A 17,851-nucleotide genomic window follows, 5' to 3' on the forward strand; every position below is an offset into this window, starting at 1 on the left:
TTCTTCATTAGAAAATGACCAGATATTAAGGAAGTAGGAAAGAGATTATAGTGACTCATATGCGTGAAATAATCCTTTTCTATTTAATGATCAAATTTTAAATGAAACCTGTAACTTAAAATGTGAGCTTGAAAATGGTATGAGCAATACAGCATATTACCCAAACTACTGCATATGCTGAACAGTGAAATCACACTGGATGATAATGGGGGTCTTTAAAACTCCTAACAAGCTGAATAGCTTACATTGTCTGTGTCAAACCTGCTTTCAAATTGATATTGCCATCCCTAAATCTGCAAATGTGGACTCCATGAAGTCCATGAAACTACAGAGGTATTAGCTTGATCAGTACGCTTTACAAACTAAATTGGGGTATCCTCAATAAAAGTTTTAGTAGAGTCTTAGTAGATTATCAGAATAGTTTTAGAAAAACTAGGGCATGTAATGATCCTATTTATGCTATATCCTCTGGTATGAGAACTAGACTACAAGAGGGGGAATCTACATTTGCTTGTTTTGTCAATTTCAAGACAGCGTTTTACTTGATAACTACAGATCTTTTAGAATGTAGGTTAATTTGTTCTGATATTGATGGTTGTTTTTTAATGCCATCAAATTCATGTATAAAGACCCAGTTGTAAATTTGCTGTTAAATAATCTCAGGATTGGCTGGTTTCCTACTCAGTTTGGGGTGAAGCAGGGAGCTGTGTTCTCCCCCATTTTATTTGCTCTCTGTGTAAATGACTTAACCCAAGAAATCAAGCAGTACTTCTTGTTCTGTATCATTGAGCATGGGTTTAACTTTTTTTTGGAGTGATGCACTTACAATATGTGATGATATCTCGCTCTTGGTTGTAAAAAGGTGGAATGTACTTACTGTGCATTGCTTTGGACAAAATTGTCTGCCAAATGAATTTAAAGATATTAAAGATATATTTTCTTCATCGATGTTGGTAGCGGTCCACTGGTTGGTTGGAGCTTTGTACAAGAGACATATTAACTTCACTGCATATGAGAAATAAGACTGAATTACATGTAAGTCATATGATTCCTTATCGCCACGTGTCCTGTAAAACAGAACTTTGAAAATTAGCATTCCTGAACATGTCAACAAAAAAATGTAACGTGATATTTCCCTCCTGGAATAATGAAAATAATTTAAAAATAATACTTTAGAATAATTTTACCTCTTTATACAGATAAAAAGAAAACAAAGCATACATGGGTCAATTGGTTATTGGAAAGTGAAAACAAAAATCTTACAGGCCTAATTTTCAAGAATTTCCAGATCGGTTGTGATGGCCTAAAATGAAAGGGATATTAAACTTTCAACTGTGCTCTGCACTAGTAATTCATGTTACGCCTCAGCTCATTGATGTTGCATCGATCTGTGCAAGCTAAAGTGAGCCCCAAGTGATGGAAACATGTTGAAGAGCGCCTGAGTGTGGTGTAACATGCAATTAGGGGGTGGAGGTCCATCATAGGAAGGAAGGGGTTGTATGGGTCACCTGGGTCATGCTGGGCTATGACTATCTGCAACGCCTGGTGTTGGAGACGCTCGACTGCTGCACTTGACAATGAGGCCGGTTACTAGACAGCAGGCCGAGACCTGAGACTTGCAGCAGAGCTTTGGCTGGTATGGCTAACATGTGAGTGCAGAACAAGAGAATACTAACCCTCTGTTTCCAAAGCTCTCTGCTCTTTACCTCCCTGAGCAACTAATCCAGTTTTCACATGCAGATTATATGGAATACATTGGTGGAATGAAGTTTCACGTCAACAAATTTTGCACTGTGATTGTGATTTTAATGATAATTCAACATTTTTAAAACATAGATCTTATTTTTGTAGCCTTTGACATCATTCCAGTAATGGCAAGACTCACACTCATGACTTATCCAAAGTGACCTCATATAATCTGAGCTGAGATATGCTCCAGACCCTCATGATCAAATAAGTACCCACTTACAGATAATGGATAAATGAAAAATGACTTGATAATATTTTATTCAAAACATTCCTCAATCCACCTATTATTACACCTAAAATGTTATGTAATGTATACAGCAAACAGATAGTATGCACTGTGGTGTATCAGCACCTGTATTTGTACTGAACTATCTGGTAGAGGACCTCAGTAGTTCCGGAAGCTCTGTAAATGAAATGATTGGAGACTACATTTTGGCACATGTGGCCCCAAATTTCAAAATGCCTGCTCCAGCCACAAAACCATGCTGGTCAGCTTAGCCTAGATCATATAGCTGGAGTCACTGGTATGGAGAATGCAAATCGGGAAACCTCTTGGATGTTTGCTGAGTATATGTTAATATAGAGTGTGTGGTGTGGGATATAGAGAGCCTCCCATCCTCTTTTAAACAGTGAGCCCATACGTTGTATGTGTAAGCAGCTTTTGATGACCCATAGTTACGTTTTACTGTTAGGTGACCTCTAGTGGCCGTTGTAATTATGAGCAAAGGGGGAAGTGCGGTGATAAAGAGCAACACAGTCCATGTTAGGAGGAAGGGTGGGTCCACAAAACACAGAACAGGATACTGCGCTTCGTTTCCCATTTGATACAGAGTCATTGTTTCTTTTACCCATGACTGCTCCACAATGTCCTCTAACCCTTAGGAAGAACTTCTTTTAACCCATACCAGGATCTTTTCCGGAACTTAACCAAGTAGTTTTTTTTTTGTCTAAAGCTAACTAAACCATGTGTACTCCATAAGCTTAAATGCGTGTTTATTATCATAACTGTCACGATTGAATTTCCGATATACTGCTGCCAGTAGGCTCTGCGTGTTTATTATTGTAACCATGAAAACGAAGGTCCAGTATGCCAGCTATCGTAGGGGTGCTATTTTGGATTTCATGAGACACTCCTATGGGTCATAGGAGCTATATGGTCATTCAAGTCGGAGGACTTGTTAGATGTAGAAGAAAGACCCAGTGGCACTGAGCTTCTTTGGTCAAATGTCAGTGTTCAAAGACTGTATTCAAAAAACAAGGTAGCTTCTGACCGGCTGATTTATGAGAAACTCCTACAAGTGATGAACACGTCAGTTCTAATGTTGAAATTGTATATGACTTTGTTTTCTGATTTGTTACCGCTATATTATTTTATGTTATTTTGATGAAATTTGTACCATTTAGCTTCAGAAGAATGATATATTTCTCTTGTAAAAAAGATTTTACATAACTTTGTGTTAAAAAGTATTTGTATGTGTCTTTTGTGTATGTGTGTGTGTGTGTGTGTGTGTGTGTGTGTGTGTGTGTGTGTGTGTGTGTGTGTGTGTGTGTGTGTATGTGTTTTAGATCTGTTATACCTGTTTGCATAACTGATTTAGCACTAAACAAAAGTGAAACATCAATTCCAAGCATAGCCCTTAACAAATAGGGCTATGCATTACATGTGTCAAACCTGGGTGTGGCAGTAAGAAAAGGAGCTGGTAATAGAGGGAAGAAAGAAAGTAGGGAGGGGGAGATTTTATTAGCTGTGCCTGCAGAGGAAGTTGCCTTTAAGAGGCTATGACCTTGGCGCTTCATTGCCACACACATGCAAAAGGCACACACTGCTGTGCTACAACCTTCATCCCTCATCAGAGGCAAACATGTCTTCCATCCAAAATGGACCGTGACAAATACAAGGAGACAATTGGTTTGTGTGAAATGGGCAAAGAGAGCAAGTGGGAGATTGGCCAGAGAAAGCTTTGAAAGATACCATTCCTGTGGCATATCTCTCCACAAGAACAGACAGGTAGTCCAAATGCAACTGACATCACTGTAGCAAAGCACACTGTCATGACTCTATTCTTCAGTCACTACAAAGTCTTGAAGCTGCTCTTGGAAATATTGTTGGGTGTGTCACAATGTGTGTCTCCGGGTACATAAGGCATAAAGTCTCTCACACTCATTACAAATTGCAGTACACAAACAGAAATTAGTAGTGAAACCAATGGAAGCAGGTTTAAAATGACATGTCTATAGCAAATATACCAAAGCAGCATAAACTGTAATCATAACTGTTGCCATTTACCATCGGCATTGCATCTCCCACACACATCACATACTACATTCAAGGAATGTAGTATGTGATGTATTTGGCTATGAAAACAAGATAAGGCAATGGAAGTAGCTGACTTTGAATCAGCGCTCAACACTGCAAGGGGAAAGGGTGTAGAAGAAAGGCTTTTCACCTTTCAAATCCGAGCACCAAGGTTGTTCTTGTGCTATCAGGGAAAGTGAATGAGCGGGAAGAACGGGGAAAAGGGCAAAATCTTTTCATGGGGAGGAGACATGGGATTAAGAGCAAAGCTGAAAAAGGTTAACCTTAAGCAATCCTTAACTGGGTCTTTATAAAGGGTTCCAGAATGGATGAGGCACGAATGAAAAGCAAGATATACAAGTGTATTGGACTGCCAAGGCAGACCTCCTGTTCGGTTGATGATGTCAGAGACGAACACTAACTTCTAGCTTTTATCCAGCAATGCCATAGAAAAATAACACTTTCCATGTAAATACAGAGAGACCGATACACTTAACGTTATTCTTGTGATTACAGCTACAGACAGGTACAAGGTTCAACCCTGCTGTGGAAATTCCACACAAAGGACAAGGTACAGGCCTTGATCCCTCACTCAGCCATGTGGAGCAACCACTGTTGATGAGCAAGAGCAGTTGGAGGAGATATCACAGTTGGAGGAGGCTGGGAGTTGACAAGCTGTGTGTATGTGTGTGTGAGTGTGTGTGAGTGTGTGTGAAGAATGACAGCAGCCTGCTGCTATGTTCCCTGGTTCACTGTAGTTTGTGGACCTGAAGTCTTGAGGCTGATGCATTTTAATCCTAATTCCCCTGGCTTTGTCACCCCATGAGACTCCTCAAGCACTGCTCAGTTTCTCAACCCATTTCCATCCCAACCTTTTGCTTTTTAAACAATGCAATCAAATGTGGTCATTGCAGTGTGAAGGTTTTACAAATATAATTTAAGACATAAATTCTGTCTGCAGTGAAGTCTTTGGCTAGTTTGCACAAGAGTGATCTTGATAATTTTTGAAATGTGGCTCAGATGTTTCTCAGCTCTTTCTCCTTACAGCGAGAGGGTCACAGGTTTGAACCTGGTTGCTGTGGAGTTCACATTTTCTCCCTGTGTTTGTCTGTTTTTTCTTCTGGTGCTAGAAAAGAAATTCACGTTAGGTATTTACCGTGTTCAAAACACACAACACAATGAGAAAAAAAAAAAGAAACTCAATGCAGATTCATTTCATTGGTGCCAGTGGAAGTGAATGCTTGACAAAAAAACCACAAAAACACAGGGTTGGTTTGATGAGATCGGCACAGGTTGAAATGCTGTTATCTCTGACAACACAGTGCATTGGCCAATAAAATGTGTTTAAGCATACATTATTGGTGGATTACTTTCTAAAATGAATGCCATAATTTTATTGTTTACGTTACCTGCTGATTGTTGAAATGAAGGAGAAAATTATGTGACAGTGAGTTGTAAATTCATTAGCATTATACACTGCAAAGTGATTACTGTGCAGTGTTTTGGTATCAGATATGGATCTGTTGGTTGGATCTTTTACTCAAACTGGAATTGCTGGAAGCTCTCGACACTGGTTATGTGACTAAGACACCTCAAAACTAGAAATGTATCCATTTAGGATGGAGCCATTTCAGAGGAAAAATTTCCCTGCAAAAATTAAAAGAATATTTAATCTTAATAGATAATAGAAGTTAGAAGCTCCAGGGTTACTGTGTGTCTGGCTTTTTTTAATCTAGGGGTAATCTTTTATGGGAGAACCCACCGGCAAATCAAAATATTAACCGACATAATAGGTGTCTTCAGGTGGGACCTGATTTATTACCTGATCTTGGTCCTATGTCATAATCTAGGTTTACCACCTTCATTAATTCAGTTTTGTGCGCACATTTTCCATATCTAAATTAATTAGTGTTCAAACAAATTGCCACACAGCATACCTGAGGCCAGGTAGCATTCCAGGAAGGAAAAACAGACAACAGTTAATATATGGGCCCAGCTGCTCCTTTTTGCCCTGGGCCCCTAGCTAAGAAATCTGACCATGAAAAAACAAAACCCACAATAAATTTGCAAGACAATCTGATGAAGCTAACACAACATTAAAACCGGTAACTGGTTTTAATGTTGTGGCTGATTGGTGTATGTCTGCCATATAATTCCATTTGTACTGTAAAATAAAACACATCAAAGAGCCATACTGTTCGTTTTATAATGAACATGGCTAGTGCACAGTAGATTATTCCTCTGAGCTCGAGTGTTGTAAATATGAGTATGCATAATTAATTTTACCAACACTGAGTTGTTTCTAAATAATCTCCTCTCACCATGTTCATGATAATAAAGGAAAAGGTCACCTCCTGCTCAGAGAGTGCAGAGATGTAGCCATTCAGTGTACATAATTGTGGTGATGTGTGTGTGTGTGAGCAACCCTCATGAGACTAAAGACCCAACGTTAACAGCAGCTGTGGCTCAAGAGGTAGAGCGGGTTGTCCACTAACCGGAAGGCCAGTGGTTTGATCTCCGGCTCCTCCATTCTGCATGTCGAAGTGACTTTGGGCAAGATACTGAACCCCAGGTTGCCCTAATAGCTGTGCCATCAGTGTGTTTGAATGTTTGTGTGAATGCGATGAATGAATGTGTGTTTCAATGGGTGAATGTGGCATGTAGTGTAAGCGCTTTGAGTGGTCAATAACACTAGAAAAGTGCAAAAGGTATATAAGTACAGTCCCATTTACCATTTAGCATGTTAGCTTGCTATGCTATCCCAGCACTCTTGCACGACAGGCAAGAGTACTTATTCATTTCCTGTATGCCAGGGTATTCTTCCTGGTAACCTTCTTGTTGGATGTTTAAAAATGTAAATGAAAAGTTTGCCCAACTGACAATAGGTATTAGTAATAACATGAAAATGTGAGCAGAGTTTGTATTAATAAAAGAATTGTGTAATTAAAAGAATACATAATAATAATGTAACATATGCAAAACTAATTTCAAAGCAGTAGCAATTCTCTCGCTATCATATCCGAAGAATCTGTTGTCAGATGTTGGCAGCAGTGTAAGACAGGGATTCAGTACATCAGCCAACCTCCCACACTACCAAATAAACCATGAAATCAGGTGTTACGTGTGGATTCCTGATGACTAGCTTTCTAAGCATAACTCTGGCATTTACTATTTTAAAGGTGTTTAGAGGTAGTGAATGGGGAAATAATACCTCAATTTCACCTCATCAAATCAAATTTGGGGTTAAGGGGGGATACATTTCGCTGAGATTAGACTGCTCTTTGTGGAATGCCAGGAAGAAAATTAGTCCTTTAAGCAGAGCTGGTCAGGCTAGGTTGATGTTACAGCATTACACATTTGTCCTGAAGAACCATGCTGAGATCTGACACACAAATATGTGTGTGTTTGTGTGTGTTTGTCTGTGTTTGAAGGAAGAGAAATCAAATAGTTAAAAAAAAAACTTACCAGGGAACTGGTAGCTATAACTTGGGGCAAAACCAGTGTAGCCTCTGCCGTAGGTAGCTACAATGTTAGGATAACCTGGAGAAAAGGTAAGAGTTGACTGTTAAGAAAATCTAATCTAAACTTAAAATTAGACATAATTTAAACATAGTAAAAAAAAATACACACATTTTCTATCCTTAGACAAAGTATAAAAATCATATCATCAACTATGTGGTGAGTTTAAGCGATTTACAGCTAGAATGCAACCATTCAGCTTTTGATCTGAAGAGATAATTCCTGCAGCCGGGTTTTGAAGTTTGAAGTGAACTTAACTGATCTTACAGACTTAGCAATGTTTCCTCTTTTTTTTTTTAACCACGCTAAACCTTCAGGTTGCCAGACCCTGTGCCTCTCCCTTTTGGTGACTGATGAGTGGAAGCTTCTTCATGGCCCAATCCCTCTGAAAAGAACTGCAACCCTTTCGTCTATACATCTTTTTGTTGGTCACCCTGCAGCCCCAAAATAATAATGGAAACATCTGGGCCAAACTTTGAGTCTGAAGGAACAATTTTCAATGTTGACCTGTACGGCATCATTACGAACCTCTAAGCATCCCACTTCCTTCTATCACATTTCAGACTTCTTTACTTTTTCTCTCCAGCTCAGTCACAAGTGCTGTTTGATTCCTCAGACACATTTTTAGTGGTAAAAATAAATTGTTAAAAGTGTTTCTCTACACTCAACATTCAATATTATTCAATACTCACACATATTTCCTCCATGGATTTACTTTCTATTGTTTACGGAGTCATCAAATCACCAGCTAATTGATGTTGCCCCAGAAACATCATTGTGAAATGGTCTGTTCTCAGGGCAACGTCTAAGACTAAGTCGTTGCAATAAACATTCTTTTTATTACCTCATTTGAATGCTTGTATGCACACGTCCATCCTTTCTGCTGTGTATGTTGTGTTTGGAAAGAAAATACCAAACAAACATGCATTTCAAGGTCAAAGAAATATTACGATGTGCTTGTGCTACTCTTTGCATTGCCAAATAAATAGAGCCCAACATGTTTCCATAGTTGAAGAAGGGTGTTGAGTTATGTTAAACAAATACAATCCTGGTTGAAATTACTGACTCCCCTGATTTTACAGAAGTACAGAATTTAGAATATCTTCAGAAATAAGTTTGCAGGAATCCTTTTTGCAATGGCAGATTTCAGCTCTCTCCAAAGGTCTTCAAAGGGATTTATGTCAGGACTCACTGCTGGCTAGTTTAAAACAGTCCATCTTTTCCTTTTCAACCATTCTTTTGTGCTGCTGGATGTGTTCTTTGGGTCATTGTCCTGCTGAAACACCCAAGACCTTCGCCTCAAACCTAATTTTCTGACACTGGGTAACACATTTTTCTAAAATGCCCTGGTAATCTTCTGATTTCATCATTCCTTTGATACATTCAGTGCCTCCAGTACCAGAGGCAGCAAAGCAGCCCCACAGCATGATAGAACCTCCACCATGTTTTACTGTAGGTAGGGTGTTCCCATGGAGCTCTGCTTTGGTTTCATCTGTCCATAGAACACTATCCCAGAAAGATTGTGGCTTATCTATGAAAGTTTTTGCAAACATTAGTCTTAGCTTTTTGCCATGGTCTTCGCCAATGGAGCCCTACTTGGTTTACTGTGTAGCGTATGGTATGGGTTGAAACCACCACTCCATATTGCTCCAGGTCAGTCTGAAGCTCTTTAGATTTCCTGCGTGGTGTTTTTTCCGCAATCTGTGTCAATCTTTGCGTTGAGTTTCATCTTAGCCCCACGTCCTAGATATGTCTTAACAGTTTTATGAATGTGAAACTTCTTGATAACATTACGAACTATTGAAACAGGGATTTCAAGGTCTTTGGTGATTGCCTCGTAGCCTGCTGAAACACCCAAGACCTTCGCCTCAAACCTAATTTTCTGACACTGGGTAACACATTTTTCTAAAATGCCCTGGTAATCTTCTGATTTCATCATTCCTTTGATACATTCAGTGCCTCCAGTACCAGACGTAGCAGAACAGCCCCACAGCATGATAGAACCTACACCATGTTTTACTTTAGATAGGATGTTCTTTTCCTTATGGGCTTCATTTTGTCGCCTGTAAACAAACTGATGCACTACATTCCCATGGAGCTCTGCTTTGGTTTCATCTGTTATCTGAACATTATCCCAAAAACTTATGACTGTGGCTTATCTATGAAAGAATTTGTAAACATTAGTCTTGCTGTTTTGCCTTTATTTCAATAGAGAGTGTGTGGCGTATGGTACGGGCTGAAACCACCACTCCAGATGCACCAGGTCAGCCTCTTTAGCTTTCAAGTGTGGTGTTTTTTCTGCAATCTGTATCAACCTATTCACACTTCTCTAACTGAGTTTCTTCTAAGTACCACGTCCTGGAAGCGTCTTAACAGTTTGATGACTGTGAAACCTCCTGATAACATTATGAACATTATTTCAAGATCTTTGGCGATTGCCTTGTAGCCTTTGGAAGTGTTATGTTTTTTGATAATAACATTTCTGACGCTCTGAGACAGCTCTTTTTCTCTTCACCATTGTGAAAAAGAAACTGGAAAAAATCAGCCCCTTTTTCTGCAGTAAAACCATCATTCATTGGTTAAATCAGGTCATGTGATCACTGAAAATTAAGCACAGGTGAGTTTTATTTGTTTTTTATTTTGTTTGACGAACTAATTTAAATTCATCAAAAAAGTGTCAATAATTGTGTAAAGTGTACATTTTATGTCTGTATTTTTTATATCCCTATATGAAAGCATTTTGTTGTTGTTATTCAGTAACTTTGGACATTTTATTCTAATATTTTGATTATACAAAATTGGTTAATTTGCATTTATTTCTGAAGATAGTCTAAATTCTGTACTTAAAATTCAGATGTGCTAATAATTTCAACCAGGACTGTATATGCACAAACAAAATGTGTACTTACTTAGCATGCCCATGCCCAGCATGAAGGCATCCATTGTGTATGGTAGACCCCTGGCTCGACCTCGCGTCCCTGGAGGAAACATCACTTCCTTAGGCTGGGCCTTCTTGCATTCTACCTGTTGACCATAGACAACAAAGACAATAATTCTGTCAGCGGAAATGGATAAAAATCCATCAAACAATGCTTAACAGTTTACTTATACCATTTAGTGCCTGTCTCTTTCGATCATGCCTATGTCCTGCCATTTGCTTAAAGTAAACTTTTTTCAAGTTTTTTCATAATGTTTTGTTTGGTTTAGCCTATGGGCACACCATCAGTAAGATGTGTTATATGGTTATGGTTATGAAAAACTAGCAACAACCATCAAATTCAACTTTAAAATGTCATAGTCACCAAGATTCTTCTGCAACTTTTCAGTTCACATACAGTATCAGTTTATATGTACCGTATTTTTAATCATCTGTCATGTCTTAGTAGTGCTTTCAATGAAAGCAGCCTTTAGCTGGGCAGAGCTAGCATGTTATTGTTGACTGTTCATTTGAACAAGAGGTGAGTCCCTTTCGAACAAACGGTTAAGAAGATGGGCATTGACTCCACTGTCTTGACTAAAGAAAGGAGTTTATTTCACCTCTGCAGTGCCAGAACACAGTAGAGCTTTTTGAAACGTTAAATTACTATTTTAAATTTTAGATAAGAAACAAACATCAGTCTGGAATCCAGGCCAATGTAGCATGGACATATCAGATCAGAACACCTACATACCTCTTACAGGGGTTATTACTCAATGTTGGCTCACAGCTGTTGCATGTCATTTGTGAGTGCAACTGATATATTAATTTCCCTATTTTATTTCCTTGTCTCATCTCTCCCTCATTACATCACTCCTCAAATTAAAGTAGGACTGCTCTGTTATTGACTCTTTCACACACAGAGCCAGCCTCCCATGTACTTCTGGGAGGTTGTAATTATTACCCAACCAAGTGGATACAGGAAAGTGCTACAGGGGAGCCCTATGGGGGGGTCAAAGCATATCACACGTCACTTGTTAATGGCATGAAGATACTAACCATAATGGGTGGTTCATCCTCCTAAAATGGGACATTTGTCTCCTGCTTTTATTGACTACAGATGGGGAGTCAGTGTTGATACCTGGATACAGAGTACAGCTGTGTGGTCTAACTTGATGCAATTGAGTCATCTCAAAGAGAAGCTGTTTAGAAGTTACGTAATACAAAAGTTTGCAGATAGAGAAGTGCTTAGCCAGCCAACAGTAAAAGTCTCTCAGTGTGTGCTTAAGATTGGCAGTGTCACTCACTCTTAGGCCTGAGGGAAGATGAAGAGTGTTTGGAAGGCCTGTGCCACTTTGGAGGGTGCAATTATAAACCCTCCAGGTGACAAAAGCAGAGTGGGGAACTGCAGACAGACAGCAAGGCAGTATGGCCAACAGCGAAACAGTCATCAAACCATATTCTCATTGACATTTCCCCCTCTCAGTCCCCTGGTGAGCGCTCAAAATAATGCAGAGCTGTGTGTGTGACTGTATTTACTACAGCCTGACCAAAACATTAGCGGGTTGATATCATCAAGCTATATCGCATATTAGGTATATTAAAAAGATTTTAGCTATATTACAAGTAAGATACAGATATTTCATATACAATTAAACAACTGGAAAACAATATTATTATTTTTTTATTACCTTTATTTAATTACGTAAACTCACTGAAATCAAGTGAGTACAGAAAAAAAATCAGTTCAGAAATTAGACAGACAACTCAGTTACACACAAGCACAATACAATATACATACAGCGTCACAAACAATAACAGATATCTCTAAAAAAAAATCCAAACGTAAGAGTTTAAATTCATCCTTTCTTCCATTCAAATGGCGCAAAGCAGTGTCCAAAGCAAAGTCCCAGTCCTGGGACTTGCTCTGATGAACTATAGTTTTAAATTTGAGAAGAGAAGTGATAGGCTGAGGCGGCTTTAATAGAATATATTTATTAACAAAAAAATGAAACTTGTGTAATTTTCTTCTTGTTGCTAGTGAGGACAAGCCTACTTTTCAGACAGTATACAGCGATGAACAGGATATTTATCTCCTGTAATGAAGCACAGGTGCAGCAAGTTGTTTTAAAGCAGAATGAGCAGCATGAAAGGATAGGATTTCTTCACAGTCAGGCACAGACATGACCAGACATGATTTTTCCTGCCCTGAACAGAAAAACATGCTTTATTCTGATATAAGAAACCCATTTTTCTCTTCAGATTCTATGTGAGATTCTATGTGGAACACATGAGGTTTAACAGTCAGGCTGCTATCTAACCAAATTCCCAGATATTTATAAGGTTGAACAACTTAACTTTCAGTACACAATGTGCATGTATGAAAAGATGACATACTGTAGATAGAATTGGGGTACATAGAAATGGGTTCTTGACAGTAATACAGTATCAACATTCAGTACAAGTTTGAGGTTCTACAGAAATGTCTAAAGAACATTAAAGGTAGACTCTAATCTTGACATGGCTTGAGTTTGAGAAGATAGTCATGATGATGGCTGTCTGCCTAAAATTCCCATCCATGAATACACAATTTAAGTGGACTGCTGTCCTACTCCTGATTTTTGAGATTTCAGCACCCATCTATACATACAGTGATTGAGCGTTGATTCATTAACTAAATCATAATATTGATGACCACTTTATGCACATTTAGGTTGCTCAAGTTCCCTGTTGGGGAGGCTTTTGAGAAAAAAAAGTTACTACAGAGAGCAATTTTGGATTCTTTTTCCGGGCACTTCATCGAAATCTGGCTTGAATAAACATTTCTTATTGTTGCTATTCTTGCTTTTTGTGTTATTCTGTTTAGGGTTTTGTTTTGTTGTTGCGAGATTATTGCCTATTAAAAGCTGTTTAGAATGTTGTTTAAAATACAAGTCCTTCATGGTGGCGCTCAATTATATAGCTATACAGCTCACCTGTACTTAGTTGTAACACTGTTGCAAGTGTTGTGACTGTTCATTGCGACTGTAATGGACAATGAATGATAACCCTCATTTCTGAAGCGTTTCTGTTGTTTTCTGTCCTCATCTACTGTATTTGTTTAGCTAAATGAAGGACTGGAGGCGCCTGCTCAGGTTCGCTCCAAGTCATTCAGATGTGTTATGGCCTGTTAGTAGCTGGTACAGTCGTCATTAGGCTCAGTGGCAAGTAAATCTCCAAGACCTTACACGGATAAATTTAACAGTAATAAACTACCTGTACTGTGACAACTAGCTGTTATAACATGGTAATTAAAAGCTTCAGTACCTCTTAGTCACATTTTTGTCACAACCCTTTAATAGCATATTTAAGGGACATTTGCCAGAAATGAAACGAAATGATGTGGAACCTTTGGAGTTGGTGGAAGGCACCTTGACAGAGTTGGGCTGAAAAACGTAAGTAACAAAAAAAAACCAAACAAACAAACACCAAATAATATCTTTTTTTTTTGTTTCCATGTCATGCCATTTGCATGACATGGCAACAAAAAAAAAAAAAAGTGGCCTTTCGTGGGACAAATATTTTAGTGCTTTTGTCATTGTACATGTCTTCATTTATAAAAAGAAGAGCATCTCTCATGCAGCGAAACGCAACTGCAGCTGAAAGGATCTTCTGGAGATAATGAGTAGGATGGATATTAGATGCTAGATATAGCATGAAATGAAGAACTGCTGCTTCTTTGTTTTCATGAAAACATACACAGCAACATTCTGGACACAGCTATTGAGCTGGACAGGCTAACTCGCTACTGAAATGACGGGAAATCATATCTGTGTGGTGGGACTTACGGCAGTGGACTGGGTGTATATAGCCACAAGGAAAGGTGCAGGAATGCTGCGTTGTGTCTCTGCTGACTGCTGTTGTAGCAGTCAAAAGCGCTAACAAGATAAAGGCACTGCAAGAGCTGCACATCAGCATCAGTGATCAATAAACAGTGCAGCCCGAAGGATTTTTCATCATCAGTGACGATTTCAATCACACACTTTTAAAGACTGTTTTACCGAAATTCCACCAACATGTCAAGTTACAAGAGGAGAAATTACACTGGATCTTGTTTACATCAAAGTTGTTGCTGCTAATGTAAGAATGCTAAGTCTTACCCATGTAACTGTGTGGTGTTTGAATGTATTCCTTTTTTAGTTTAAAGTTTTTAGTTTTAGTTTATAATTGTTTCATTTTTTGCAACTATTTATTGTTTTGTATTTATCCTTCATGTCTTTTCTATGTTACACTGAGGTCCATGAGGAACAACATTTTGTTTCCCTGTAGGTACAGTAGGTCAAGAATATGAGTGGAAATGACAATAAACCTGAACCTGAATATAAAAATGTATATTGTTTAATCTATATATTACTTAATCATCTTCTTACTTTCGCATTGTTTACACAGGCTACATTGTGAAAGAAGAATGTTAGCATGGTAGCAGCTGCAGCTTCAGTCCTCCATTGTTTCTACATGGGACACATTAAGGTACAGTACTCTGTGTAGGTCCCCTGCATTTTAGAAAAACCCAGAGCCATACATATAATCACTCTAGTTATGTGCATGAAACAGAAGAAAAAAGACTTGAAGTGTAAAATTATGCTTTGGGTTGCAGCTACGCATGTGAACGCTCGCATTTCATAGCTGATAACTGAAAAACACGCATCCTGTTTGCATAAGCCTTCAAAGATTTATATCTGTATTATAGTCAAAGTTACATTATCACATAGACACTCTTAAAACACTCTGCCATGAAGTTTGTATTAGTATTTACTCTTTCTTCAGTTGTCACCATGTTTTAGATTTTTCAAATTACATACATTTGCGGTCTTTGCAACAAAAAAATCTTCATCTCAAAAACTATCCACAAAGGCTGTATTTATGACTCTCTGGAGAGCTCTCCTGTCTGCTGCTGAGCAGCTGGCATACCATACTGTAATACAGTATGTCAGTACACACTATGGCGCAGTGGTAGAAGGACACGAGCAGCTTCATGGACAGGTTGGTTTTTCCTAAGTGTCCTGAGAAAGCCGAGCTGTTCACCCGTTTGGATCAGAGACGGGGAGTAGATTGTCATGTGTGGTCCTCTGTGATGTGGGTCCTCAGAAACTTGAAGCTGGAATTCTTGACTTCTTCTCTATTGATGCTTAGAGGAAAGAGATCCTTGTGGTGTCTCCTAAAGTTTATGATGAGTTCTTTGGTTTTTTGTTCAGTGATAGACTGTTTTCTGTGCACTATCCTGCCAGTTTGCAGACTCTGTAGTCATCTCCGTTTGAGATCAGTCCCACCACTGTTGTGTCATCTGCAAATGTAATGATTGTGTTTGTGGGATGTGTGGGAATACAGCCGTACGTATAAAGAGGCTTGTGGAGAGGGGGATACTGAGTCTGACTGTCTGTAGGCGTTTGGATAGGAAGTCCTTGAGCCACATGCACAGGGAATTACTGTTCATACTGTAAGCAGTATGTAGTGCCAATGCATAAGATGTTGAGTAAAAGGTAGCAAATGTCAAATGTGAAGATGACCATTATCAGTAACTAAGAGTAACTATATTGAAACAGAGACACATAACACTGCTGGAGGAGGTAAGAAGTGGTATTGAACTTTTGGCAGGATAATAACAAGGTGGGACCCAAAAATGATAAGGTAAGTTCAAGTTATAGTCATAACATAACTCCTACCACAGGTTCAGAAAGAAAATAAACAAAAAGAAAATAAACCGTGCTCACATAGAAAATCGTCGGATGAGCTGTGTGTGTGGATACAGTTCAGTTCTACCTCACTTGAGGTAAGCAGGCAACAGGCTTAGTGTCCTATGGGCTGGCTTGATATCTATTACATGGAAAAGTCTTATCAGCATCCTTTATCTCAAACTCACAACAGATATCGTTTTAGAGGGCTAATACATTCAGAAATTGTAAATGGGGATTTACCTTGTGCTCATTAGCTTTTCAGCTAGTGGTCTTTTAAATCGCTAAGAATTTTAACACTGGGATTTGTAATACCACGATTTAGCATCTCGGCTAGCAGTCTAAAATGCTAGGATTTTTAATTCACCGGTGCAAATAAATTACAGTGCTTTAGCAGGGAAAATGGCATCAGGCCTCAAAGCTCATACTGAAGCAGACTTGTCCAGTTTTTAACCAGACTTTTATTTTAAGTTTTTAACACAAAAAATACAAACTAGTGACATGAAATAACATAAAATGATTTTCCATGAATTACCCAATATTCTGACCTCACAATTTACAACATTCCGACTACAGTGCCCACAGTCCATTCAACCATTCTTCTACTGCTGACCTGTGGGAGCTGCCCAGAACAATCAGTTTCATGTCCTGTTTGATACTAACGTGTACGTTGAATGACTGCATCTCAACAGCTGTTTATGATAGAGCACAGATTATCTGTCATTCATTTTTTCCACACATCACACACAAGCCCTTTTTATAGTCTCTGTCTACTCTGTGCTGCCTACATGATGCCCACCAGAGGTTGCACTAAGAGCAGTAAAAGCAGGAATGAACTGCGAGTAACACAAATATAGCAGCCAGTTAATCTAAAACTAGTAGCAGTCAAATGTATTATGGGACACGTCTGGTAGTGCTAAGTGTGTACAGATGGTTTTTAAATTCTATAAGTATATACTGCATTAAATTTGAGAGAAAATGGCACAACAACTGGTTGTACAGATTTACTTACTGAACTGCTATTAACCAAACTGCAGCAGTGAGTCTCCCCCAAGTCTGCAGGCAGCCAGGAATTACAACTACCTCAAGTCAAGTCGACATACAGGATTGCTGTAGTACTGAAAGATCTCAGAAGCAAGCGCAACAGGATTTACACAGCTCCCCCAAACCCACAGCAATTAACGTAAGTTTTATGCGTACGCATTCACAATTTTCTTCAATTTACTCCTCTGTATAATATTGTGTGGAAGGATTTTGTTTTCTGCTTGGGGCTTTTTTTTTAAACAGTATTGTAAACTGGAATGGTAGTGTTACTGTGTCATATCATTAATAACACTATAATTCATTTAGAAAAAATGCATTTTCCAGCTGTGAACTACACAGTATACACACACACACACACACACACACACACACACACACACACAGAGTTTGCTGCAGCTGTGAGCTTATTTGTTTGAGCATTCCATTCCCTATTTTTTTTTTTTTTTTTTCACTTGCCCCTAACCTCGGATATGACCAATAGGAGTGTAACAGCAGCTGGCATACTGGACCTTTGTGGTCATCGTAAAAACAGCTCAGAAGATATAACATGGATCTACAACAGGCAGTAGTTCAAGCCAACATAGGATTGCAGGATCTCTGAAATTAGAGAAAAGA

At 38.7% G+C, this 17,851-nt stretch overlaps 1 protein-coding gene across 3 annotated transcripts in view; it reads right to left on the bottom strand.

Moving 5' to 3' along the window:
- LOC120787382 (RNA-binding protein Musashi homolog 2-like) overlaps window positions 1–17,851 on the bottom strand; it is a 294,204-nt gene that overhangs the window by 48,475 nt on the left and 227,878 nt on the right. For all 3 annotated transcript variants that reach the window (XM_040122984.1, XM_040122985.1, XM_040122986.1), the window contains exons 9-10: window positions 10,474–10,588; window positions 7,511–7,585 (exon numbers count right to left, since the gene is read on the bottom strand). In XM_040122984.1, the coding sequence (XP_039978918.1) occupies window positions 7,511–7,585; window positions 10,474–10,588 (190 nt within the window). The remainder of the gene's footprint in view (window positions 1–7,510; window positions 7,586–10,473; window positions 10,589–17,851) is intronic.

The sequence above is a fragment of the Xiphias gladius genome, unplaced genomic scaffold, assembly GCF_016859285.1.
Source record: "Xiphias gladius isolate SHS-SW01 ecotype Sanya breed wild unplaced genomic scaffold, ASM1685928v1 HiC_scaffold_1472, whole genome shotgun sequence".
NCBI classification, from domain to species: domain Eukaryota; kingdom Metazoa; phylum Chordata; class Actinopteri; order Istiophoriformes; family Xiphiidae; genus Xiphias; species Xiphias gladius.